Below are 27,666 nucleotides of genomic sequence, written 5' to 3'. Positions count from 1 at the left end.
GCTCCCCCCCCCCCCCCGCCCGCCGACCAGACCCGACCCGACACCTGCTCTCCGCCCCCCCCCCACCCCCCCCGGCGACCCGAGACCCGACACCCGCTCCCCCCGCACCGACCCGACACCCGCTCCCCGCCCCCCCCCCCGATTGACCCGACCCGCGCTCCTGTTCTCCGACCCAACGCCCCCCTCGCTCTCTCTCCCTCCCTCCCTCTCTCCCTCTCTCTCTCTCTCTCTCTCTCTCTCTCTCTCTCTCTCTCTCTCTCTCTCTCTCTCTCTCTCCCCCTCCCTCTCCCTCTCTCTCCCCCTCCCGCTCAGCGGGACGAACGGCTGCAGAATTCTCCCTGGCTGAAGCACTTTCACACAGGTAGGAAGATGGTTTATTTAATCTTTTCGTGGCTTATAAATGTTTATTCAGGTTGGATTTATTTGTATAATATTTGTAGAAGTATAAATAAGGATTTATTGTCGAATTTAATGACTTCCCTTCCCCTCCCCCCCCCACCTCGTTCTGGACGCCTAATTTGTAACCTGCGCCTGATTTTTTAATGTGTAGAACAGGTTTTTTCAGTTCTACAAAAATCTTCACTGGCTCCATTCTACTTTAGTTTGGAGTACATTTTCACTGTGGAAACTTTCAAATCAGGCGTCAGTGGCCGGACACGCCCCCTTTTGAAGAAAAAATTCTGTTCTAAACTAGAACTGTTCTACCTGACTAGAACTGCAGAAAAAAAAATGTGGAGAATTGCGATTTCTAAAATAGTCCGTTCTCCACCAGTTGCTCCTAAAAATCAGGCGCGAATCATGTGGAAACTTGGGCCCTATATCTCTCCCTCCGTGTAAACTCCCCAACCCATATTCACGCCCACCCCCTTGTCCTTGCCATCTGCTCCCATCCTGTCAATCGCAGATAAGGTCATCTCTGACCACTTCCTCGTATCGCTCTCCACCCACATCCCCCCCCCACACTCCCACCCCCCACAACCCTACATCTACCTTCATTCTGGAATGTAAAGATAAACCCTGGCTTCTATTCTCCACTGCTAATCGTCGTCTTAAACCCCTCTCCCCAGTCTCCATCCTCACCTCTGACAATAAGTGTGAGCTCATGGACTTCTTTGTCTCTAAGATTGAGACCATCTGTTCAGCTGCCTCTGCCACTTCCCTTCCTTCCCCTAGCCCACCATGCCAAACCTCCTCTAAGGATCCTCTCTGCCCTAGCCCTGACCTAACATCTTTCTCCAGTTTCTCTCCAATCTTCCCTCATGACCTTTCCGAGCTCACCTTGTCCACGAGACCACTTCCTGCTCCCTTGACCCTATTCCCACCAAACTGCTGACCACCCAACTTCCATTTCTGACTCCCATGTTAGCCAACATTGTTAACGGTTTTCTCTCCTCCGGTACTTTTCCCCTTTCCCTCAAATCTGCTTTCATCACCCTTCTCCTCAAAAAAACAACCCTTGACCCCTCCGTCCTTGCAAACTATACTACCCATCACCAACCTCCCTTTCCTCTTCAAAGTCCTTGAACATGTTGTCACCTCCCAAATCCGTGCCCATCTTTCCTGCAATTCCATGTTTGAATCCCTCCAATCAGATTTCTGCCCCTGCCACGGTACTGAAACAGCTCTCATCAAAGTCACAAGTGACATCCATTGTGATTGTGACAAAGGCAAACTATCCCTCCTGGTCCTTCTTGACCTGTCTGCAGCCTTTGACACGGTTGACCACTCCATCCTTCTCCAACACCTCTCCACCGTCGTCCAGCTGGGTGGGACTGCACTCGCCTGGTTCCATTCTTATCTATCTAATCGTAGCCAGAGAATCACCTGCAACGGCCTCTCTTCCCGCCCCACATCATTACCTCTGGTGTCCCCCAAGGATCTATCCTTGTACCTGTCCTATTTCTCATCTATATGTTGCTCCTTGGCGACATCATCTGAAAACACAGCATCAGTTTCCACATGTACGCTCATGGCACCCAGCTCTACCTCACTACCATTTGTCTCGACCCTCCACGGTCTCTAAATTGTCAGACTGCTTGTCCAACATTCAATTCAGGATGATCAGAAATGTTCTCCAATTAAATATTGGGAAGATCGAAGCCATTGTTTTCGGTCCCCGTCACAAACCCCGTTCCCTAGCCACTGACTCCATCCTTCTCCCCAGCTTCTGTCTTAAGGCTGAACCACACTGTTCGCAATCTTGGTGTCATATTTAACCCTGAAATGAGCTTTCAACCACATATCCGCAGCATAACTAAGACCACCTATTTCCACCTCCGTAACATCTGCCTCTGCCTCAGCTCGTCCGCTGCTGAAACCCTCATCCATGCCTTTGTTACCTCTAGACTTGACTATTCCAGCGCACTCCTGGCTGGCCTCTCACATTTTACCCTACGTAAACTTGAGGTCATCCAAAACTCGGCTGCCTGTGTCCTAACTCGCACCAAGTTCCGCTCACCCACCAGCCCTGCGCTCACTGACCTACATTGGCTCCCGGTTAAGCAACACCTCAATTTCAACATTCTCATCCTTGTTTTCAAATCCCTCCGTGTCCTCGTCCCTCCCTATTTCTGTAATCTCCTTCAGGCCCACAACTCCTGAGATGTCTGTGCTCCTCTAATTCTGCCCTCTTGAGCATCCCTGATTATAATCGCTCCACCATTGGTGATCATGCCTTCTATAGCCAAGGCCCTAAACTCTGGAATTCCCTGCCTAAACCTCTTCTCCTCTATACCTCTCTTTCCTTCTTTAAGGTGCTCCTTAAAATCTACCTCTATGACCAAGCTTTTGGTCACCTGCCCTAGTTTCTCCTTATGTGGCTCAGTGTCAAATTTTTTTGTCTCATAATACTCCTGTGAAGCACCTTGAGATGTTTCACTACGTTAAAGGCACTACATAAATACAATATAAAATCAGCCATGATATTGAATGACAGAACAGGCTCGAGGGGTCAGATGGCCTACTTCTGTTTCTTATGTTCTTCTTATGTTGTTGATACGAGAATATTTTGGGCCTCTGAATTGGCTGTCGTAGTTGGTATTATTCTGTGCTCCTTTCCTGTACAGTACTTTAATTTTCTTGCATATTTTTTGTTTTTCCAGATGCCAGCAACCTGCTGCAGTCAGTCACCCTCTTTACCCATTTGATAGGCGATACCATTGTCCAAGGTAGTGCCACTTCCCATATGGTGCCAATGGAACAGGCAGACTGTAAGTAATGTTCTCAATCTGCTGTCATGTTTGATGCTCTTGTTAACAGGCTGGCATGTGTGGGTTGGCTTAAAACGCAAAGCCTTGCGTCAACCCACTCAACACTCCCACTAGTCAGTTGGGGTTTTACTTTTATTTTGTTCCCCAGTTTATTTCCTGAAGTCATTGACACAGTCTAAGGATAAGGGGTAAGCCATTTAGGACTGAGACGAGGAGAAACTTCTTCACTCAGAGAGTTGTTAACCTGTGGAATTCTCTACCGCAGAGAGTTGTTGATGCCAGTTTGTTGGACATATTCAAGAGGGAGTTAGATGTGGCCCTTAAGGCCCAAGGGATCAAGGGGTATGGAGAGAAAGCAGGAAAGGGGTACTGAGGTGATGATCAGCCATGATCTTATTGAATGGTGTTGCAGGCTCGAAGGGCTGAATGGCCTTCTCCTGCACCTATTTTCTATGATTCCTTGCTGTGGACAGTTACACTCAGTAGCTCACCCATATAGCCACTCTTAGATCTGAACCTTGACCGGGGCTGTTGGCAGGCTATTTGGTCACACGCACCACAGTTGAACCCTACTCAAAGGTTTGTTCATCGGGGATCATTGAATAACCTTCAGAAGCAGGAACCCTGGCTGATCTTTGTCATTCCGTAGCTCATGTCATCAAAGAAAACCTGTGGGCTCAGTTCCTCAGTGTCTTTACACTCAAGGCGAGCAAAGAAGGAGAGAAAGCCACTGACCTTGGAATACAACCCCCGTCAGCGTGCTATGGAAGTGTGTGCTTGTAACTTTTGTCTGTGGCTATACTATTTTGCCCGTACCTTATGTTAGTTCTGTTTTCTAATTGCTAGGCCTGTTGGAAGCGTGTAAGCAGTGCGGCAGTGATGTACTCTCCTACTTCTCCAGTTTGAAGGACACTACAACTTTGAGCAGTGCAGATTCCACAAAAGTCAAAGAAAGTCTGAACCAGATAAACACAATTGCAGAGGTAAGAGGCTGATAGATTGGATAGACTTGGGATGCAGCACAATGGACCAACAACCTTGGCGTGGTAGGGTGTCGTTCCATGCCTTTTGTTTTAGCTCTAATCTGTCGTCCTCCTTTTCTAAGGCACTGACTCGTGATGGAGTTCAGTTCCACAGCTGCTGGACACCATCTAGTACCTCACGCAAGTGACCATTTTGCACGTGTAAGCCTAGACAATGATGGTCAGTAGACTACGGGACCCTGGGAAGCATTATAGCCAAACTCATCGAAGTGCATTTTCCAGGAGGAGCCAATGGAGGCTGATCAGGAGCAAGAATCAGGACTAGTTTTTATTTCTCCCACCTCTCCAACCCAACTGTAGCCGCCCGAACTGCCCCAGCTGAGAACAGGCGACTGAGCATAAAACAAAAACCAAACCTGGGACTCTCTCGGTCTATATGCTTCCATGCCATACCAGAAATAGCTGAACCATTTGGGGAACTCCTATAATTCTGGCTTGACCAAGTTGAATTCTTGCCCCATGAATTGCTCTGCACAGTCCACAGTGCTACTGCCAGTACTGTAAAAACCAGCACCTTGTTGTATTTGATGCCCATTTTCAAGCCCTTATTAATATAGGGAACAACTTATACACCAGTGAAATGTAACACCAATATGATTCAGAACATTCTTTGTGTGTGAGAGAGAGTGTGTGTGTATGTATATATGGTAAATGATGATTTACGACTAAACAAAGTCTGTGTTTATTTTAGGAGCTAAGGCCTAAAGGAAGAGACATCAAACAAAAAGAGTTGGGTGATCTGGTGGAACAGGAGATGTCTGCCACATCAGCGGCTGTTGAAGCCGCCACTACAAGGATAGAGGTGATTTGCATCAGTGGGAGCTGCTCTAATTTCATTAAATAGAATAAAGTTGTACCTTGGAAAAAATACTTTTATAGTTGGGTACAGTATCTATTGATGGATGGGTAAATGCAGATACGCATAGAACGTTGCACCTCAAGAGTACATTATTGGAAGAGAGAAGGTAGTTGTATGGCATGTTGGTCTTCATAGCGAGGGGATTTGAGTACAGGGGCAGGGAGGTGTTGCTACAGTTGTACAGGGCCTTGGTGAGGCCACACCTGGAGTATTGTGTACAGTTTTGGTCTCCTAACCTGAGGAAGGACATTCTTGCTATTGAGGGAGTACAGCGAAGGTTCACCAGACTGATTCCAGGGATGGCGGGACTGACCTATCAAGAAAGACTGGATCAACTGGGCTTGTATTCACTGGAGTTCAGAAGAATGAGAGGGGACCTCATAGAAACGTTTAAAATTCTGATGGGTTTAGACAGGTTAGATGCAGGAAGAATGTTCCCAATGTTGGGGAAGTCCAGAACCAGGGGTCACAGTCTCAGGATAAGGCGTAAGCCATTTAGGACCGAGATGAGGAGAAACTTCTTCACCCAGAGAGTGGTGAACCTGTGGAATTCTCTATCACAGAAAGTTGTTGAGGCCAATTCACTAAATATATTCAAAAAGGAGTTAGATGAAGTCCTTACTACTAGGGGGATCAAGGGTATGCCGAGAAAGCAGGAATGGGGTACTGAAGTTGCATGTTCAGCCATGAACTCATTGAATGGCGGTGCAGGCTAGAAGGGCCGAATGGCCTACTCCTGCACCTATTTTCCATGTTTCTATGTATGCATGAAGAGAAATATGAATTCATATGTGTGAAGGAATGTTGAGACAGGGAGTTGGTGCAATTGGCATGGTGTGGGACATTCTTCTTGCGGGTTGTCCTCTTTCCTCATGTCAATGATCAAGCCTGTTGGACTTTGCCTGGGAGACATATAATGAGGGCCCGATGGGATTCCTGGCGGTAACATTTTTCTCCTCTGGTCTGGTGAGGAAAATTAGGTGTTTTCTTCCCCAGCATCATCTTGTTGACTGAGAACAGCGCATCGTTGGCTGACAAATCTTCCACAAGCAAAGTAAGCAGTGTGGACACCTGAGACCTTTGGGGAAAATCACAAAAAATATATATACTTTTTTTAACGGAATTTACAGGGAAGATTTTTCTTTTATTCACTGAAATTTTACAATTCTGGAATTTCAGTACAAAGGTTTAAGGCAGTCTAATACAATACATGGTATGTGGCTCCTTCACACAGAGAGGCTATGCATGTGGAGGGGTGGGGGGGGGCGGGGGTGCATGGGTGGAATAGGAAAGTTGGGTAAAGGAGGCAACATCTTGAAGGTTCGGAGGAGATAAGAGACACAAAGCTCTGCAATGTTGCTGACCTGTACTATCGGTTCTGTTTATTATTAACCACACTGTTCTATACACAACTGTGTCTGAAGTTTGTTTGGAAGAGGTTTACAAAGAAAAAGCCACTAGCTTTTCCCTGGCTGATTGTTGCAATAGAAAGGAATTCTGCTGTTGCATTTGAAAGCTGCTTGCTAAAACGGTTTTCTATTTCTTTTTGTAACCTTGTAACCAGGAAATGCTGAGCAAGTCGAGGGCAGGAGACACTGGTGTGAATCTGGAGGTGAATGAGAGGTCAGTGCGTTCAAGTATGCATGAATTTACATCGGTCGACATGAAGTTTGGGCGCCAGTAAGGATTTTCCCATTGGAGATTGCCGGTGGTTTTGCCCTGTCTCAATGTGAGCTTCCCACTCCAAGGGCCTCATGTTTGCTGTCAAAATCTCAGTTGGGAAAACTAAAAAGGTGGGGGAAAAAATTGTATGAGACCCACTGTCATTTGTTGTGGTTTTTAAATCAAAGAATTTTTCTACAAAACAAAATAATGTCAACATAAAGTAAGACTTGCATTTATATAACGTCTTTCACAACCACCAGACGTTCCAGAGTGCTTACAGCTCATGAAGTACTTTTTGAAATGTAGTCACTGTCGTAATTTAGGATTATATTCTCATTAAATGTACCATCAATGTATTCATGCAAATGGACCCAAAACAATGGTCAACTGTGGAGCTGGTCCATCTCCATGAAAGTGGTCCCCACTTATACAGTTCCAGGGGTGAAATCAATCCCCATTCACTCCCACTACCAGAATGCCATTGGATAAATCTGGCACCAAGCTTATGGTCTACAGGGCCGAAAGGGTGGTAGAGGCAGAAACCCTCATCGTATTTAAAAAGTACTTGGATGTGCACTTGAAGTGCTGTAAGCTGCAGGGCTATGGACCTAGAACTGGAAAGTGAGATTGTTGTCCGGCGCGGACATGATGGACCGAAATGGCCTCTTTCCATGCTGTAAATTTCTGTGATATTATGATTCTACGATTAACAATATCAGCTAACATGGGGGCCAGGAAGGGAAGTTGGATGGTCAGCAGTTTGGTGGAAATAGGGCCGAGGGAGCATGAGATGGGTTTCATGGATAAGATGAGCTTGGAGAGGGGATAAGGTTAGATAGGAGAGGAACTGGAGAAAGATGCAAGCTCAGGGCTAGGGCAGGGGTCACACTATCCTTTAATGCAAAAGCCTGGGTTGAAATCCTGCTCAGACAGACGGGATCTCTCCCTCTTCCACTCCTCGGGTTCCAAGATAAATGAGTTTCGGGGAGACAGTACTCAGATACACAGTTGCAAATCTAATCACTAGATTTGTGACTGCATCTATTGATGATAGTCTAACTCCCGGACATTTACACACGAAGAACGGGTCAAGTACAGGAATGTTCTTGGTGCCTGTGGAGAGAAAATTGGGGGCATGAAATATTATGACTGAACACATTTTTTTAAACTGCAGATAAAAGCAGCCATTGGTAAACCTTTGCAGCAGACCCGAATGAATTATTCATTCAGCAATTCAACTCAAAGCAAAACACAAGAGAGTCCAGAACAATGAGAATACAGTGATTTTTAAAGTGTATAGCAGCAGTGAACAAAAACTGATTTGTCCTTTGGAATACTATACAATGTGAGTGAATGAGGATTAAATTAATCCATTATAATTCTGGGCAATGGGAGGGAATGGGAAGTCAATTAGACATTACAATTCTGGACAATGGGAGGGAATGGGAAGTGAACTAGTCAATTGGAGTTCTGAACAAAGTGTGTGAATGAATAATGAACTAGTCCATTAGATTCTGTATAATGGAAGTGAATGAAAAATTAATTCGTACAAGTTTCTGTTGGAATTCTGGACAATGGAAAATGATTAGTCTTTTGGAGTTCTGCACAATGGAATGAATGAGAAGTGGATTAGTCCATCATCATAGGCAGTCCCTCGAAGTAGAGGAAGACTTGCTTCCACTTCAAAAGTGAGTTCTCAGGTGACTGAACAGTCCAATACGGGAATTACAGTCTCTGACAGTCGTTGGAGGAAAGGGTGGGTGGGGAGTCTGATTTGCCGCACGCTCCTTCCGCTGCCTGCGCTTGTTTTCTGCATGCTCTCGGCGACGAGACTCGATGCTCAGTGCCCTCTCGGATGCTCTTCCTCCACCTAGGGCAGTCTTTGGCCAGGGACTCCCAGGTGTCGGTGGGGATGTTACATTTTATCAGGGAGGCTTTGAGGGTGTCCCTGTAACGTTTTCTCTGCCCACCTTTGGCTCGTTTGCCATGAAGGAGTTCCGAGTAGAGCGCTTGCTTTGGGAGTCTCGTGTCTGGCATGTGAACAATGTGGCCTGCCCAGCGGATCTGATCAAGTGTGGTCAGTGCTTCAATGCTGGGGATGTTGGCCTGGTCGAGAACACTGACGTTGGTGCGTCTGTCCTCCCAGGGGATTTGCAGGATCTTGCGGCGACATCGTTGTTGGTATTTCTCCAGCGACTTGAGGTGTCTACTGTACATGGTCCATGTCTCTGCGCCATACAGGAGGGTGGGTATTACTATAGCCCTGTACAGGTTGAACTCCTGTATCCAGGACTGTTGAGCTGCCATACCTGCCCCTCTTTTAGCCATGCCACTGTAATAGCTATAATATCATACTTCCAAGTGTCTACTTGTGCTCTCAGCTCATCTGACTTATTCTCTATACTCCTTGCATTCAAGTATATACCATTTAGTACAGCCAGACCTCCTTGTTGAATACTTTCTAGCCCTTGTTTCCTCTGTCCTTCAAATTCACTTTCTACGTTTTTGCTTTTCAATTCTAGCTTTACTTCCCTCCCTACTGAATCTATTTTCAGGTTCCCATCCCCCTGCCAAGCTAGTTTAAACATTCCCCAACAGCACGAGCAAACAGCCCCCCTCCCCCTGCAAGGATATTGGTCCCAGCTCTGTTGAGGTGCAACCCGTCCGGCTTGTATAGGTCCTACCTCCCCCAGAAGTGGTCCCAAAGCCTCAGGAATCTAAAGCCCTCCCTCCTGCACCATCTCTCCAGCCCCGCATTCATCTGCTCTATCCTATTTCGGTACTCACTAGCTCGTGGCACCAGGAGTAATGCAGAGATTACTACCTTTGAGGTCCTGCTTTTTAACGGTTCCCTCAACTCAGGTACTGCCCCCCTCCTTCAAGTCATCACTCAGCTCCTCAAAAAAAAAACCTCTGTCCTTGCAAACTACCATCCCATCTCCAAACTCCCTTTCCTCTCCAAAGACCTTGAACGTGTTGTTGCCTCCCAAATCCTTGCCCATCTTTCCCACAACTTCATGTTTGAACCCCTCCAATCAAGTTTCCACCCCTGCCACAGCACTGAACTGGTCCTGATCAATGTCACAAATGACATCTTCTTTGATTGTGACCATGATAACCTATCCCTCCTCAACCTCTCGACCTGTCTGCAATATTTGACATGGTTGACGACACCATCCTCCTCCAATTAGATGGGACTGCCCTTGCTTGGTTCCATTCCTGTCTATCCAGAGAATCACATGCAATGGCTTGTCTTCCTGCTCCCACACCAATATCTCTGGAGTCCTCCAAGGATCTATCCTTAGCCCCCTCCTATTTCTCATTTACATGCTGCCCCTTGGCGACATCATCTGAAAATACAATGTCAGGTTCTACATGTACGCTGGCTGATGACACCTACCTCCCTCTTCCCCTCCACCACCTCTCTTGACCCTTGCCCTGTCTCTGTTTTGTCACGCTACTTGTCCGACATCTAGTTCTGGATGAGTAGAAATTTCCTCCAACTAAATATTGGGAAAACCAAAGCCATTGTCTTCGGTCCCGGCCACAAACTCCGTTCCCGAGTCACCGACTCCATCGCTCTCCCTGGCACTGATCTGCCATGATCTTATTGAATGGCGGAGCAGGCTCGAGCTCATATTTCCTATGTTCTTATGAACCAGACCATATGCAACCATGGCGTCCTATTTGACCCTGAGCTGAGCTACCGACCCCCTATCCTCTCCATCACCAACACCGCCTACGTATCAGCTCTGTTACCTTGCCCATCCCCACCCTTGCCTCAGCTCATCTGCTGAAACCCTCATCCATGCCTTTGGTACCTCTAGACTTGACTATTCTAAAGCTCTCCTGACGGCCTCCCATCTTGCACCCGCCATCAACTTGAACTCATCCAAAACTCTCTGCACCAAGTCCCATTCACCCTTCACCCCTGTGCTTGCTGACCTACAATAGCACTCAGTCCAGCAACACCTCCATTTTAAAATTCTCATGCTTGTTTTCAAATCCCTCCAGAACCTCGCCCCTCCCTGTCTCTGTAACCTCCTCCAGCCCTGCAACCCTCCGAATTCTCTCCGCTCCTCCAATTCTGGCCTCTTGCGCATTCCTGATTTTAATCACTCCGTCATTAGTGGCCGTCCCTTCAACTGTCTGGTCTCTGGAATTCCCTCCCTACACCTCCCTGCCTCTCTACCTCTCTCTCCTCCTTTAATATGTTCCTTAAAACCTACATTTTTGACCGAGCTTGTGATCATCTGCTCTAATATCTCCTGATGTGACTCCTTGTCCAATTTTGTTTGATTACACTTCTGTCAAGAACCATGGGAAGTTTTACGACATTAAAGGCTCTATATAAATGTACCATCAAGCCCCCATGAGGAACTTGGGTGATTTGAATATCCTCAATATTATTGTCTTTCTTTAAATTTTGTGGAATATCTTTGTTTAAATTCTAAGGGTTAATGGCATCGGGAGAGCTGCGTTGGTCTTATTGACTCTGTACAGGAGGAGAATTGCAATGGTTAGTTAATGACTACATGCCTTTTCAGACATGAAATCTGAATATGGCAGACACGGGACTATTTCCTCTTGGAATATGGGGGAGCTCTCAGAGGGACACTCTGAGCCAAGGATCTTGCAGCGGAGCGATGGCCACATAGTTTAAAGTCATTTTTCTTTAAAAAAAATCTAAACTCAAGTACCTGATATGATGATAGGTATGGCGAGAAGAAAGTCAATGTAAGGAAGGAGGCTTTCAAACTGAACTACTCACTCTTAAATTCTCAGAAAGGGGAAGAAGTCCTGTACCATAAGATTGGCTTTAAAAGATTGTTCCCTGAAAACTTCAGGATAGGACATATAAAAATTTAAATGGAACTATAAGTATTTCATGCAAATTGTTTTCATTTGAACACTGTTGCGGAATTGTTTCATAGGAAATTATATTACAAGCATCCTGCATTTTTACTTCCTGTAGGATCCTTGCTTCCTGCACTGACCTGATGCATGCAGTCAAAATGTTGGTTCTGACCTCGAAGGATCTGCAGAGAGACATAGTGGAGAGTGGAAGGGTAAGAGCGTAACACAGATTGACGGCACTGAAATTTTGCGAGTATACAGACGGTATGTGAGTTAAAGTGTTGTAAGGCAGTTGATTGAAAGCTTTGGAATGATCATGAAACATGAGAGTGTACCTAAACCCCTTTGGGAACGCCACGCTCTTCCAACTCTGGCCTCTTGTGCATCCCCCATTTCCTTCGCTTCACCATTGACACCATTTGGGTCTTTAGCTAGGGAATTCCCTCTCTAAACCTCTCCTCCTTTATGCCGCTCCTTAAAACCTGCCTCTTTTGACCAACTTTTTAGTCACCTGTCCTAATATCTCCTTCTTTGGTGTAGTGTCAATTTTTGTCTCATTACATGCCTATGAAGCGCTTTGGGATTTCATACTATGTTAAAGGTGCTATATAAATGCACGTTGTTGTTGAAACGGACAATGCCCTTAATTCCTCCTCGGTGATTGCTCGATCCTGGTCATGTCATGAGAGTCTCCTCAGAGGAAAGTGTTGGATGAATCACCTCCGGCCACTCACTTAGCTCAAGAGCAACACTGGCAAAGGCTTATGAGCAGGCCACCTGCCCAGACTCTAACATCTTAAATGACCTAAATGGCTGTTTACACCATTTCTCAGGTGTTTCTGCCAAGGTGAGGGCAGGTGGTGAGGGGGAAATACAATGATGAATATTGTGTTTCTGGTTAACAGGGAGCAGCATCCCAGAAAGAGTTCTATGCCAAGAACTCCAGGTGGACTGAAGGCCTCATCTCTGCATCAAAGGCTGTAGGCTGGGGAGCCACTGTGTTGGTGTAAGTATTGCAACTGCTGTTCATTTAGAGTCCAGTGCAAAAAAATATGGAGTTTGTCAGTCACCTGGGGAACATGAGCAAATATGCAGTTGTGCTGTTGAATGTGGATCACAAGTGCAGTTAGGTCCTGTTAATTGGAATCCAATGTGGATTTAAATGTTTCCCATTTCTCAGACAGGCACCATTAGGTTTGAACCCCACTCAATGGGCCCAAGTTTCCACACGATAAAAAACGGGCGCCCCTCCGAGCTGGGCGCCCGTTTTTCGCGCCTAAAAGGGCGCCGGAAAAAAACCGCGCGATTCTGGAGCGCTTTGCAGCTCCTTGTCTGTTTGGCATGGCGCCCAGGGGGGCGGAGCCTACACTCGCGCCGATTTTGTAAGTGGGAGGGGGCGGGTACCATTTAAATTAGTTTTTTTTCCTGCCGACAACGCTGCGCGTGTGCGTTGGAGCGTTCGCGCACGTGCAGTGTGAAGGAAACATTGGCACTCGGCCATTTTTGTAGTTCTTTGTAGCTGTTTAATTTTTGAAAATTTTTTAATAAAAGCACATTGCCATCAGCACTGAGGCTTCTTGCAGCCTTCTCACTGCCTCCCCCCCCCCCCTCCCCCGCTCCGTGGGAACGAACGGGCGCCTCCTCTCTCCCCCCCCCGCGCGGGAACGAACACCTGCAGCATTCTCCCTGGCTGAAGCACTTTCACACAGGTAGGAAGATGGTTTATTTAATCTTTTCTTTGCTTATAAATGTTTATTCAGGTTGGATTTATTTGTATAATATTGTAGAAGTATAAATAAGGATTTATTGTAGAATTTAATGACTTCCCTTCCCCCCCCCCACCTCGTTCTGGACGCCTAATTTGTAACCTGCGCCTGATTTTTTAATGTGTAGAACAGGTTTTTTCAGTTCTACAAAAATCTTCACTTGCTCCATTCTAAGTTAGTTTGGAGTACGTTTTCACTGTGGAAACTTTGAACTCAGGCGTCAGTGGCCGGACACGCCCCCTCTTGAAGAAAAAATTCTGTTCCAAAGTAGAACTGTTCTACCTGACTCGAACTGCAGAAAAAAAAATGTGGAGAATTGCGATTTCTAAGATACTCCGTTCTCCACCAGTTGCTCCTAAAAATCAGGGGCAAATCATGTGGAAACTTGGGCCCAATATAATAACAATGGAAAAGCTGCACTGCAAATTAACTAGTGTTATCAGGGATGAGGCATTATAGAAATGGAGATACTGGAGAAATGAGAGCTTTCTTTTCACTAGAGCTGACGTCGTTACTGAGTGTCCTGATGGATGTCTTCATATCCACAAGAAAAAGTTATTTACTTAGAAGGAAAAACCCAGGTTACTCAAAATTATTTAAATGCCATAATATACTGTCGATATGAGCCGGATTACGTTTTCTTTATGCCTGATTTTCATAGGTTGCAGTGCAACATTGAGTTGTTCATTTACATACTGAGCCCTCGGGTATCTGTGTTGATGCGTTTTTAGCTGTTACTGTACTGTGCTCACATCAGCAGATGGCTTTATGATTCAGATGTAATGCTCTTCTAATTGTACAGCTATTGAGGTTTGATTGATGGTTTGAACTCCACTCAAATGTTCTGTCACTTGTCTCTTCAGGGATGCTGCAGACATGGTTGTGCAGGGAAAGGGGAAGTTTGAGGAGTTGATGGTGTGTTCTCATGAGATTGCAGCCAGTACAGCGCAGCTGGTTGCTGCCTCCAAGGTAAGTAGTTGGATTTCTTGCATATTTATAAAACAGCAGCGAATCACGAGCGGAAAATTAGGGAATACACCAATCAAACATAAGGACAGTGGGTAGAAAAACTTCCAATGAGGAACTACAAAGGACATTTGAAAAACAACAAATAAGCATTATTAAAATGTTATATTTTTTTTAGTGTTCGATGTAAAATCCCACAAAATAAACAGATGCACAGTAAGGGTAATTGCTTCTTCTTCATATTACATTCAGAGTCATTTATTTATGCCAGTGTGAGGGAGCAAACTTGTTTATCATCCTACAGTATATAAGAAAAAATATTATTTTCCAGGAACCAATGAAAATGCCTTTATTTCGGTATATCTGGGGACATCCCTGTCAACCTTCCTTTTGACTGTGACACAGTGCAGTACAAACAGACGCTTTGCATTGACCGAGTACTGTCCACCCATCTGTGGCCATTGTTTCTTTTTCTTGTAGGTGAAAGCAGATAAAGACAACGCCAACCTTGGAAGGTTGCGGCAGGCGTCCAAGGGGGTAAATGAGGCGACGGCCAATGTAGTGGCTTCTACCAAGTCGGGGAAATCCCAGATTGAGGAGAAAGGTAGCGTGCAGTTCACCCTGCGTATGAGTCAAAGGTGTGGGTGGTGGGGGAGGGTGGCAATCATTCCACACAACTCAAAAGCAAAATACTGCAGATGCTGGCAACACTCAGCAGGTCAGGCAGGTGGAGAGAGAAACCGAATTAGCCTTTCGGATCAGTGACTTTCATCGGAACAGCAGGAGAAATCCTTGCTCTTCATCAGAGCTCTCTCCACAGATGCTGCCTGACCTGCTGAGTGTTGCCAGCCCTTTCTGTTTTTATACCACAGCTCCTTGTCTTCCATTTGTGCTGCTTTTGTGCTGATGTTTTCAGCTGCCCAGGCCCTAAACTCTGGAGCTCCCTAAACCGCTCAACCTCTCTATCCTCCTTTAAGGCGCTCCTTAAAACCTTCCTCTTTGACTAAGCTTTTGGTCATCTGTCCTAATATCTTCTTATGTGACTCAGTGTTAAATTTTGTTTCATAACACTCCTGTGAAGCACCTTGGGTCGTTTTACAATGTTAAAGTCGCTATATAAATACAAGTTATTGTTGTATTTACTCTGCTCCAATATGTGCCTTAATCCTAACCGCAGAAGGAACTTCTCATCTCGGCTACAGTTATGGCCTTGCTGAGTTTTGCTCTCGGGAGGTACTGCACAATCTCATTTTACAGGACCCAGTAAACCAATGAGATTTTCATTCCATCAGTCTGGGCTGGAGGTGAGTCCAAATCCCATATGAAAAGCTAGTCTTTAACCCACTGAGATGCTCAGATTGCGTTGGCCTTCTCCAAGTAATTTCACTACTGAGTAAAGTCAGCACAAGAACCTTAGTATTTTCGCAAGATTATGGGCTGGATTTTCGGTTCTGCTCATTTCGAGGCGGTAATGGCGGCGGGGTGGTAAAGTTTGCGCCCGGGAACAGTTTGCGCCTCAGTCAGCAAAATTCATCAGCTCGGCCCTGAGTGTGGGGTGGAGCACTGAGGGAGGCGTTACACACCTCTCTTAGGTCGCAAGGCCAGCTGAGCAACTGAAAATCCATTGCTAAAAAGCCGGCCTCAGAACGCCCGAAGAGAGGTGTCTCACCTAAAAACACACCTAAAAACACAACAAACATTCCCAATACCTTAAAACACCCCACAATACGCTACATCGCAAAAATAAAACGAAACAAAACGATCAAACTTACCTCATTCACCAGTTAAATCACTCATCGCTACAGGCACAGCTCTGACCTCCTGGTTTCCCAGGCGATCCCACCAAGGTGTGCTACGGAGCGCTTAACAAATTTCACTGTGCAGTCGAAACCGCCGGTGTTGCACGCCGGCTCGACACTCCTGGGCGGTGCTGCAGCAAAACCGGCAACTAATTTCCCGGCGGGGCACAAGGAGCTGGCCGGCCGCCCAGAAACCATTGCCACCTCCTTTAGAAACATAGAAATTTACAGCGCAGAAGGAGGTCATTTCGGCGCCGGCCGACAAAGAGCTGCACGGCCCTTGGTCAGCAGCCCTAAAGGTTACATATAAACCTATGAACAGTGACGGAAAGGCAAAGAGCAACCAGTCCGCCTCACACAACTGCAGCACCCCTTATACTGAAACAGTCTACTCTCCACCCCAACCGGAGTCATGTGATCTCTTGGGAGAGGCAAAAACCAGATAACAACCCAAGCCAATTTAGGGAGAAAAAAATCTGGGAAAATTCCTCTCCGACCCATCCAGGCGATGGAAACTAGTCCAGGAGATCACCCTGGCCATATTCTATTACCTGTAGTACTTACCATTATATCTGCGCCATCCAACAAAAGGTCATCCAGTCTAATCCCAATTGCCTCTAGGTCCGTAACCCTGCTGGTTACTGCACTTTAAGTGCCCATCCAACCATCTCTTAAAAGTGGTGAGGGTTTCTGCATCCACCACTCTGCCAGGCAGCGAGTTCCAGATCCCCACAACCCTCTGCGTAAAGAAGCTCCCCCCCCTCAAATCCCCTCTAAACCTTCCACCAACCACCTTAAAACTATGCCCCCTCGTAATAGACCCCTCCACCAATGGAAATAGACCCTTACTATCCACTATGTCCAGGCCCCTCAATATTTTGTACACCTCAATGAGGTCTCTTCTCAACTTCCTCTGTTCCAATGAGAACAAACCCAGCCTATCCAATCTGTCCTCATAACTAAGATTCTCCATTCCAGGCAGCATCCTAGTAAATCTCCTCTGCACCCTCTCTAGTGCAATCATGTCCTTCCTATAATACAGCGATCAGAACTGCACGCGGTACTCCAGCTGTGGCCTAACCAAAGTATTATACAATTTAAGCATAATCTCCCTGCTCTTATATTCTGTGCCTCGGCCAATAAAGGCAAGCATTCCATATGCCTTCTTAACCACCTTATCCACCTGGCCTGCTACTTTCAGGGATCTGTGGACAAGCACTCCAAGGTCCCTTTGTTCATCTACACTATTAAGTGGTCTACCGCTTAATGTGTATACCCTTTCCTTATTAGCCCTCCCAAAGTACATTACCTCACACTTCTCTGAATTAAATTCCATTTGCCACTGCTCTGCCCACACAACCAGTAAATTGATATCCTCCTGCAGCCCATGACTTTCCTCTTTATTATTAACCACACAGCCAATTTTAGTGTCGTCTGCAAACTTCTTAATCATACTCCCTACATTCAAATCTAAATCGTTGATATATACCAGAAAAAGCAAGGGACCCAGTACTGAGCCCTGCGGAACCCCACTGGAAACATCCTTCGAGTCACAAAAACATCCATTAATCATTATCATTTGCTTCCTACCTCCAAGCCAATTTTGGATCCAACTTGCCACTTTGGACACATAGGCTTTAACCTTCATGACCAGTCTACTATGTGGGACCTTATCAAAAGCCTTGCTAAAGTCCATATATACTACATCGTACACACTGCCCTCATCGACCCTCTTGGTTACCTCAAAAAATTCAATCAGTTTAGTCAAACTCCGGAATATACCATGTGTGTATATTTAAAAGGTATTTAAAATTTATAATTTTGGAGCTTAGTTGGTAAGACCATAGCCTCTGAGTTAGAAGGTTGTTCATTTCAGGACTTGTAATCTATGCTGACACTTCAGTGCAGTACTGAGGGAGTTCTATATTGTCGGAAATATTGTCCTTCAGATGAAACAGAGGCCATGTCTCCTTGTAATATGGGTTCAGGTGGATGTTAAAAGATCCATGCACTATTGGAAAAAAACCAGGGAGTTCTTTTATTGTCCTGACTAACATTCCTTCCTTAACCAACAACATAATGGAACAGAATAACGAGGGTACAATCACACAGTGATGATGTTACTGAACGAGTGATCCAGAGGCGTAGGCTAATGATCTGGAGGCACGAGTTCAAATCCCACCACGGCAGTTGAGGAATTTAAATTCAGTTAATTAAATAAATCTGGAATTTAAAAAAACAGCTAGTATCAGTCATCGTGATCGGATTATTGTAATAACCCATATGGTAGACTCTTAACAGCGCTCTGACATGGCTTACCAAGCCAGTCAAGAAAGCGGCTCACCACCACCTTCTCGAGGGCAGTTAGGGATGGGCAGTAAATGCTGGCCTTGTCAGTGATGCCCACATCCCGGAATGAATTTAAAAAAAAATCCATCCTCTGGCTGCCCCTTATCTACTCTGCTTGTTACAACCTCTCAAAATTCTAGCAGATTTGACAAACACGATTTCCCTTTCATAAATCCATGTTGATTCTGCCCAATCATATTATGATTTTCTAAGTGCCCTGTTACCACGTCCCCAATAATAGATTCTAACATTTTCCCGACTACTGATTATCAGGCTAACTGGTCCACAGTTCCTTGTTTTCTCTCTCCTTACTTTCTTGAATAATGGGGTTACAATTGCTACCTATCAATCAATCTAGATCCAGGGAATTCTGGAAGATCAAAACCAATCTATCCATTATCTCTGCTAGCTCTTTTAAAACCGTAGGATGTAGGCCATCAGGAGTGTTAGCCTAGATTTTTTTGTGCTCAAGTCCCTGGAGTGGGACTTGAACCCACAACCTTCTGACTCAGAGGCAAGAGTGCCACCCACTGAGCCACGGCTGACACAGAACTGCGTCTCAGCAACTTTATGAGAGGAGGAGAGGAAATAAACTGCAGGTGGGGAACCATATCCTTGTGCATGTCTGTAGTTTTTTGGGTTGTCTAACACCTTCATTGCTTTGTTCCAGACACAATGGATTTCTCGAGCATGACACTGACACAAATCAAGCGACAGGAGATGGACTCACAGGTACTGTAAAGTTGCCTTTGCATTGCATTCTGCATCTTTCCACTGGTTTCTGGAAGTAATTAAAAAGATAGATTACCTGCCTGGTTGCATCTTCCACATTCTTTGAATGAAATGCATGCTCCACCTACCATGGTCTCATCCATACCTGTAGGGGTACAGGTTTAGAGGAATTAATATTAAGTGGTTAGTTCAGTTTAGCTGCTAATCAAAGTGAACTTACCCAACAAGAGTTTAGAATAATGAGAGTTGATCTTATTGAATGGTGGAACAGGCTCAAGGGGCCGAATGGCCTACTCCTGTTCCTATTTCTTATGTTCTTAAGTCCAAGTTCTTTATAAAATGAGGGAATAGAAACCATGGCGTTTTCCTGTGCATGCTCAGCTTGTAGTTTCCCAGAAGCTGTACTACTGTGGTGTCCAGACGATGCGTATCATTTGAAGAATTAAAAAATCTCTTAGCAAGTAGATTAATCTGCTTTTCCCATGCTGCTGCCTGGAGGACAGCAGTGCAGTTGTGAGGATTGATGCATGTTTGGAGTTTTGCTCGCTTACTATTGAAGATCAGGGAATATTTGTGTAAAATTTGGGAGATTAAACCAGTCTGACATGGTAGCTTGTACATGGCATGCAGAAGGATTGGGATTGATGAGCTCAGTGAGCATTGTTTGTTCCACTTCTCCTGTGTTTTTAGTGCAGTGTGCATAAAAAACAGGAGCATGGCCTCTACAAGCCTGGTCTGCATCAGACGTCACCACCATTTAAGTGATACCAGAGCAAGTTGCAAAAGTAAGTCAAAATACAACATGTGTGTGCCTTTATCTCTGCCCTGAAGGTTCGCGTTTTAGAACTGGAGAGCAAACTACAGAAAGAGAGGGAACGCCTGGGAGGATTGCGTAAGAAGCATTACGAGCTGGCAGGAGTCTCTGAGGGCTGGGACGAAGGTGCGTGCAATTTCTTTCAGACTGGCTCCATTCTTTCTCGTCGCGATCAAGGCCACTGGGATAATTCTGATGAGCAGCTGCTTCGCGGAGCCAGAGAGCCATTGCCAGCTGTGCGTGAGGGGAGGCTGTGCATACCAGGGCTCTTTGCCAGTGGCTTTTGGTGACAGTTCAGTCCTCGGGAATGCTTTTCTTCCATTCTCTGTCACTCCTTTCTTCCAGAGGACAGGGCTAAGACTAGAGAATCGCCTCCTCAAACAATGCCCCGATAATATCTTGGTACAGGCCATCAGTTCGCCACCCCAGTGTTCTTTCCGGGTACCTCTGAATATTCCTGCAGCCTGTTCTCTGCATAATATAGTGGGATCTCTGTGTGGAGGGTTGCTTTTGATGAAAATAATTATCCCAGTTAATCATTCGGAATTAAGAGGAAAACATTTTGGGAAGGATTCACAAACTAGAATATGTTATTAGTGTGGGAGCAGACTGTAGCTTCCCCAATAAGATGGCAGGCCATACTAGATTTAGTAATGAGTAATGAGCCAGACTTGGTTAATAATCTAGCAGTAAGGGAACATTTATCTAACAGTGATCATAATATGATAGAATTCAATGTTGGATTTGAAAATGAGAAACATAACACAGTTACATTGGGCCCAAGTTTCCACAGGAGTTGCTCCTATTCGTTTGGACCAACTAGTTTTTTTTTGGAGTATCCTAAAAATTGCAATTCTCCACATTTAGTTTGCTCCAGTTTCAGTGAGTTAGTTCAGTTTCTTTTTCGTTCAGTTTTTTCAAAAGGGGGCATTACCAGCCACTTATGTCTGTTTTGGCCATTTAAGTAAGTTTAGACAGCGAAAAGTTACTCCAAACTAACTTAGGCCAGCGTATGTGTCCATTTTTGTACGCTCAGAAAAACCTTGCGGACACTTTAGAAATCAGGCGCAGGTAGCCAGAGATGGGGGGGGGAAGGGAAGTTCGAGGATTTTCCAAAGCATTAAACACTTCACTTTTAACAATAAAGAACCATCATCAATAATAAATGATAAATAAATCAATAAATAAAAAAATTAAAGTTCCTATCTCATCTACTGCAGCACACAGCGCCTATCCGTTTGAGCCGTTCGGCTAGGGGGCGGGATCCGAGCACCGGGAGCCCTCCAGCAACACATGCAGCAGTGCCTTTTTGGGCCATTCGGCCAGGGCTAGGGGCTAGGGGCGGGAGAACAACAAGCAGCAGGCTGGGCTGCAGGAGGGAATTTAAAGAGGGCTGTGGGAGAAGGAGAGAGAAGTGACATCGCTAAAGGGGGGAGGGGGAAGAGAACAAAGACGTTTGGGTGTGGTCCATATAGGCACAAAAAATCAATCTGAAGGCTTTTCACTACTCCACGCACCCAAAAATCACTTTGCAGCCTGTGCCTTTAAAGATGGCCGATTGAAAATGTTTGTGAACCATTGCACATGTGCGCACGCTCCAACGCGCATGCGCAACACCGCCGGCACTCGGAGACATGCTGTGGGATATCAAGGTTAATACAAAAATGTTTTACAATCATATTAGAAGGAAAAGGATAGTCAAGGGTAATGTGGGTCTTTTAAAAACAGATGCGGGTAATATTACAACTGAAAATAAGAAAATGGCAGACTTGTTGAATAATTACTTTGTGTTGGTCTTCACAGTAGAGGAAGAGAATAATATATTTGATATTCCAGGGAAACTAATAATGAATGGGACTCACTAAAGTTAATGTAACCAAGAAAACAGTATTAGAAAAAACAATGGCACGAAAGACTGGCAAATCCCCAGGATCTGAGCGTTTCCATCTCAGAGTTTTAAGGGAAGTAAGTGAGGAAATTGTAGCCATAATCTCTCGATTTAGGAATTGTCCCTTTAGATAGAAAAATTGCAAATGCAACTCTATTATTTAAGAAAGGTGAGCGAGGGAAACCAGGAATTATGGACCTGTTGGCCTAGCATCTATTGTGAAAAAGTTACTGGAATCTATAACTAAGGACAAAGTGACTGAGCACTTCAGAGAAATTTGATCTGATTAGAGAGAGCCATTATGGGTTTGAAAAGGATAGGTCATGTCTAACAAACCGAATTGAATTTTTTGAAGTAGTAACTAAAGTAGTAGACAGGGGAGTGTCGATGGATGTAGTTTATCTGGACCTCCAGAAGGCATTTGATAAAGTTCCACATTCTAAAATTTAAAGCTCAAGGAACTAAAGACAAATTATTGACCTGGTTAGCAGATTGGTTAGGCTGTAGAAGACAGAAAATAGAGATAATGGGTATGTACTCGAATTGCAAGGAAGTGACTAATGGTGTCTCACAAGGATCTATGGTGGGGCCTCAACTATTCGCTGTATTTAATAATGAGTTGGATAACACAATCGAGAGCCATATATCCAAGTTTGCAGTTGAAGCAAAGATGGGAGCGTTAAATTACAAAGAGACATTGATAGATTAGGTGAGTGGGCACAACTGTGGCAGATGGATTTCAACGCAGGTAATTGTGAAGTCATCTATTTTGGACCAAAACAGGATAGATCCAAATATTTTTTAAATGGTGAAAAGCTAGGAACTGTGGAGATGCAAAGAGATTGAAGGTTCCATGCAATGTTCGCTGTAGGCTGCACCATGTTCTGTTACTTTCAATGTGCGGTGCCTTTAAATTTCTGCGCACGTGCGGTATTTCCAATGTAAGCGCTTGTGGGGAACCTTGCAGATTACTGTGTGGTCACACCCCCGCGCAGCTTACAGGGATCATTGGTTCCATACACACAGGCACAAAAATGTAGTGATCAGCTATGTTCCCTATAGGCCGCGCACCTCTCTCTGCCCGTCCTACGCAGCCCGTGACCGGCTTTTTCAATGTATGTGCAAAACTTTGAATGGGCCGCGCAGCCCCCCAAAAATAAGAAGGAACATTGGTGATCAGGTACTCATCAAACAGGCTAGTGGAATGTTAGCCTTTATAGCTAGAGGGCTAGAATATAAAGGATGGAAGCTTTGCTACAGCTAAGTAAAGCTCTGATTAGACCACATCAGGAGCACTGTACAGTTCTGGGCTGTAGAAAGGATATATTGGCCTTGGAAGGAGTGCAGTGCAATGTTACCAGGGCTCCAAGGGTGAAATTATGAGATTACGTAAACTAGGCTCGTATTCCCGAGAATATAGAAGGTTAAGGGGTGGTTTGTTTGAGGGTTTTAGGATTTTGAAAGGAATTGATAGGGTAGATAGAGAGAAACTTTTGCCGCTGGTGGAGGCAGTCTAGGATAAGGGAATAGAACCTTAAAATCAGAGCCAGGCATTTCAGGAGAGCAGTTAGGAAACAGTTCTTCACACAAAGTGTGGAACTTTCTCCCACAAAAACCAGTAGTTGCTAGCTCAATAAATTTAAACCCAAGATCGCTAGATTTTTGCTAGCCAGGAGATATGGCGCCAAGACGCATGGATTGGAGTTAGGGTACAGATCAGCCATGATCTCTGCCAATGGCCAAACAGGCGTGGGCTGGAACAGGCTGTGCCTCGATGCCGAACAACCTGAGGAGACTCACTACCCACACTCGGGCATGAAGAGCGGCTGCTTAGGCATCTCTTCGGGAGAGGAGCACAATTGGCAGGAGAGAAAAATTAAACTACTGAACTCTTTTTACACACAGATACCAAGTAGGCCCAGAGAGGAGAAGGAAGAGCAGAGATTGGGAGAATGTAGTCTCCCGTCAAAGACTGAATGAACAGTGAAAACCCAGTCCATTTTCTCCAGCATCGAGAGGATACGTGCAGTAACCGCGAGCCTTGACCGGGAATGGCCCTTCATTTCTGTAGCACAGTGTTTTCCACTTATATTCCGGATCCTGTTACTATCGAGATGAGACCGCCGTGTACCTTTATTTATTATATGTATATTTTTTCTTTATATTTGCACACTTAGTGGTAAGTATTGTTAGTGTTTTCATTTCCAGCGCCCGCAAATCTTGGTTTAACTATTGATACCCCTTTCGCTGGCACATATCAGTAATCCTGCCAGCACAACATGAGGTTCGTAGCATTTCAAGTATCTTGCTTTTTCCTCCATTCAAAACAAACAAGTTTAGTGGGTAAAATGTAAGCACAATAGTTGCACTTACTGATGGGAATTAGAGACTATTTAGTCACAATGAGCAATAGGTTTGAGATGCTTCCTATCAGTTACAATGTGCAAACAGAGGAACAGAACTCCTTAATATGACATTTTTGGTCAGAACAAATTTACCATTTGCTGTCGTGCTGAGCTATACTGACCAGAATGTCCCACATTTGCCTTTGCTTAGTTAGCTGATGTAGCCCGGGGCAGCAGTTAGGAAGAGGCAGAAAAAAAATAAGCTATGGTTCCTGTTCCTGCTTGTTGTCGTGTAATCTGTTAAAACATGGAAATGGGGCGGTTGATGCTCTCCGTCATCAATTAGCTTACCAGCACTCACTGCCCAGGCTGATTGAAAAGGAGTGCCTGTTTTTAGTGTATGTTGCTGGAGGATGGGCAGCCCCCATTGGGGCCATGGCATGGCACAGCACGGCACAGCACGGCACCACGGCCTTCAGGAGACGTGGAGAAGATAAGTCATTTGGTTGTCCTGCCTATACAAAGGAAATGTCTCCCTGGCCATCGGAAGTCCCCACCATGTTTTGTTCACCACCAAGGAAGCAGCTTACAGTCTGCTCCCAGGTCTCTGCCATTATATAGCATAACGTAAGCATTGGGAGCAGGAGTAGGCCATACAGCCTCTCGACCCTGCTCTGCCATTTAATAAGATTATGGCTGATCTTCGACCTCAACTCCGCTTTCTCCTGATCTCCATATCCCTCGATTTTCTCAAGAGTCCAAAAATCTATCTATCTCAGCCTTAATTATACTCAATGATTCAGCATCCACAGCTCTCTGGAGTACAGAATTCCAAAGATTCACCACCCTGTGAGTTGTGTTACTTGGCATTACACAGCTCAGAAAGGGACCATTTGGTCCAACTGGTCTATGCTGGTGTTTATGCTCCATAGCTGCCTCCTCTCACCTTACTTGATCTCACCCGATCAACATATCCTTTTATCCCTCGTGCTTGCCTAGCTTGGTCATTGTGCTATCTATCTGGCTCATAATGGCATCTCTTCTTTAGAAATCATTTACTCTTGATTCCCCCTGGCTCCCCCGCCACCTCCCCCCCCCGCCCCTGCAATCCCCTTCTCCTTCATGCATGGTGAAGTGACCATCTCAAAGGGTCAAGCTACCATCCTGTCTTGTTAAGTTGTGGGGAATTACGGAGGAAGAAATAAAAATAAAATAGACACACAGCATCCACTTCTATTTGATCTCCATTTAAGTTCCATTTCCAGCAAGTGGAACTTTGAAATCCTGTGGTCACTTGGACGAGGTATCCTGAGACTGCCGGGCATCCCTGGAACAATACCCCAGCGAGAGGACGGGGTTCTGAGATATCCCAGCGAGAGTTGATGTCTCTTGGAAGAGAGAGGGAAAAAAGCAACATTTCAAAACAGCCTATCGGTGCTTGCAACACAATAATGTAATGTCACTTGTTGGAAATAAACATGGTGCTGGTGAAGGGGGTTCACTAGTTAATTTCAGAGAGAGAACACTTGGATTTTTAGCTGTTTGGAAGAATATGATTTTAAAGATTTATTCAAACTGAATTAACGGCCAGGTATTCCCCCCACCCTTGACAAATCTGCTAATGTATTCCAAAGTGTCTTAATTATTACCTTCCCTGAAAATGTTAGACTTTTTTCCCCTCTTAACTTATAAAAACAGTTCTTTTAGTAAAGCAGTTTGGATTGTTGGTCAAACGTCTGTTCCAGTTGAACAGTGGTTATGAGTGTTCACCCACAACCCGTGTATGTTTACTGAGAGTGTGTGTGTCCTCTTTCATCATGAACTGTGACTGATCATTTGCAGGGCCCCGATTGCTGTGGCATTATTCTCTAATCCCGTGCACACTTACAGAAGCGATATCCTGCACCCAAGCTCTTGTAATGAACTTGTTTCAACTTTGTACACACCCGACTTTATACTTTTTAATATTTGTTTAAAATCATAAAGATGGAGATTTTCAGCTTCTGTTGTTTTGATTAGTTCTTGTTTAATTCCTTACTTTGAATCAACACTTGTTTATTTTACCCCTTCCTTCTCTCCTCACCAACCCACCCCCCCCCAACCTGTGCAATCTTTGCTTGCATGCCCTTTGAAGCAGGAATCAACCCCCAGGCCTTTGCCAGCCCAAGAGATTTAAATGTGATTCACAATTCGGGCTACATCTTAAAATGATTTACTTGTGCTTTCTGTAGAGCTCTGCTTCCACAGACAGCCACCTATCAATCACAACTTGACTTCATGCTTTAAATGTTTGTGATAGTATTGCTGCAGAGTGAACAATGAACCCTTCTGCTGGGATGTGAACCTGAAATAATATGCTCTCCACATGAATGCTCCACATCGCTCTGCCCCAATTGAAAATATCAGATTGTGTGGCTCAGGTTGAATTCATATTTATTAAGAAATAAAATTACAAAAACAAGAATGATTCAGCAGGCAATCTATCCGCTAGCTCCCGTCCCAGTGCCCTTTCCAATGCTGAGCTCCTTTCCTGGCCTGGTGCACATATTTCTGTCAACCTGTTAAATAACGGACATTCCTGTTCAGCACACTCATGATCCCAGATGGTGTCTCTCACTCTTTGCTCTCCCCACCCACCCCTGGTATGATGGCCTTGTCCATGGACTACACTCCCTAGGTTGCAGACGAGAGCACACTTAGCATACTATTGGCTGACTATCAACCACCTGATCTGGCTTAACCACCTCAGGTGGTACTGCGTTTCCTGATCTGTCAAATCTTTCCCTTAACCCAGAGCCATCATGGAGAGCTAAGAAAACTCCAAACTCCTCCACTAATTATCCCTCCAAATCTCCTCCCACACTTTTCATCTGCTGGAAGCTGCAAGACCCTCATGGACTTCTTTGTTTCCAGTCTGCCTCTGTTTTCTCTGCACACTCACTCCCTGGCTCCCACCTAGTTGTCTTACTCGATCTATCCGACGGCAAGTCCGGGATGAGCTGAAATTTCCAACATGACTGGAATCATGTAATTCACCATTACCTAGTCATCAATACCTACAATTCCAACCTCCCTGGCTGCCTGTTCACCCTGAGCTGAGCTAAAACCCTGCATTCAGTCTGTCACCAAGATCCCCTTGCACCTTCAGAGCATTGCCTGCTACCTCAGCTCCATCGTTGCTGAAACCCTTATCTGCTTCTTCACCTCCAGGATTGACCTACAGATGTTTTTTCTCTCCTGCTTCCCTACCTTCACTCGAGAAACCACCTAATCCTGGCTTCTAAGCCATGCACTTTTCCCATGCATGGTCCCACACATGTCCTCTTCACCGTTTGAATGTCTGCCTCTCTCCCACATCCCTTCATGGCCACACT

The 27,666-nt window shown here is 45.2% G+C and overlaps 1 protein-coding gene across 1 annotated transcript in view; it reads left to right on the top strand.

The window, feature by feature from the left end:
- Positions 1-26,279, top strand: part of hip1 (huntingtin interacting protein 1) — a 308,542-nt gene extending 282,263 nt beyond the window's left edge. The window contains exons 21-31 of the mRNA XM_070857288.1: positions 3,102-3,209; positions 4,056-4,192; positions 4,944-5,054; positions 6,676-6,734; positions 11,752-11,845; positions 12,539-12,639; positions 14,263-14,368; positions 14,846-14,969; positions 19,184-19,245; positions 20,077-20,185; positions 23,853-26,279. Of these exons, the coding sequence (XP_070713389.1) occupies positions 3,102-3,209; positions 4,056-4,192; positions 4,944-5,054; positions 6,676-6,734; positions 11,752-11,845; positions 12,539-12,639; positions 14,263-14,368; positions 14,846-14,969; positions 19,184-19,245; positions 20,077-20,185; positions 23,853-23,863 (1,022 nt within the window). The 3' untranslated portion in view covers positions 23,864-26,279. The remainder of the gene's footprint in view (positions 1-3,101; positions 3,210-4,055; positions 4,193-4,943; positions 5,055-6,675; positions 6,735-11,751; positions 11,846-12,538; positions 12,640-14,262; positions 14,369-14,845; positions 14,970-19,183; positions 19,246-20,076; positions 20,186-23,852) is intronic.
- Positions 26,280-27,666: the final 1,387 nt, after the last annotated feature.

This window comes from Pristiophorus japonicus, chromosome 16 (genome assembly GCF_044704955.1).
Source record: "Pristiophorus japonicus isolate sPriJap1 chromosome 16, sPriJap1.hap1, whole genome shotgun sequence".
NCBI lineage: Eukaryota > Metazoa > Chordata > Chondrichthyes > Pristiophoridae > Pristiophorus > Pristiophorus japonicus.
This window is presented reverse-complemented; position numbering and strand designations above follow the sequence as displayed.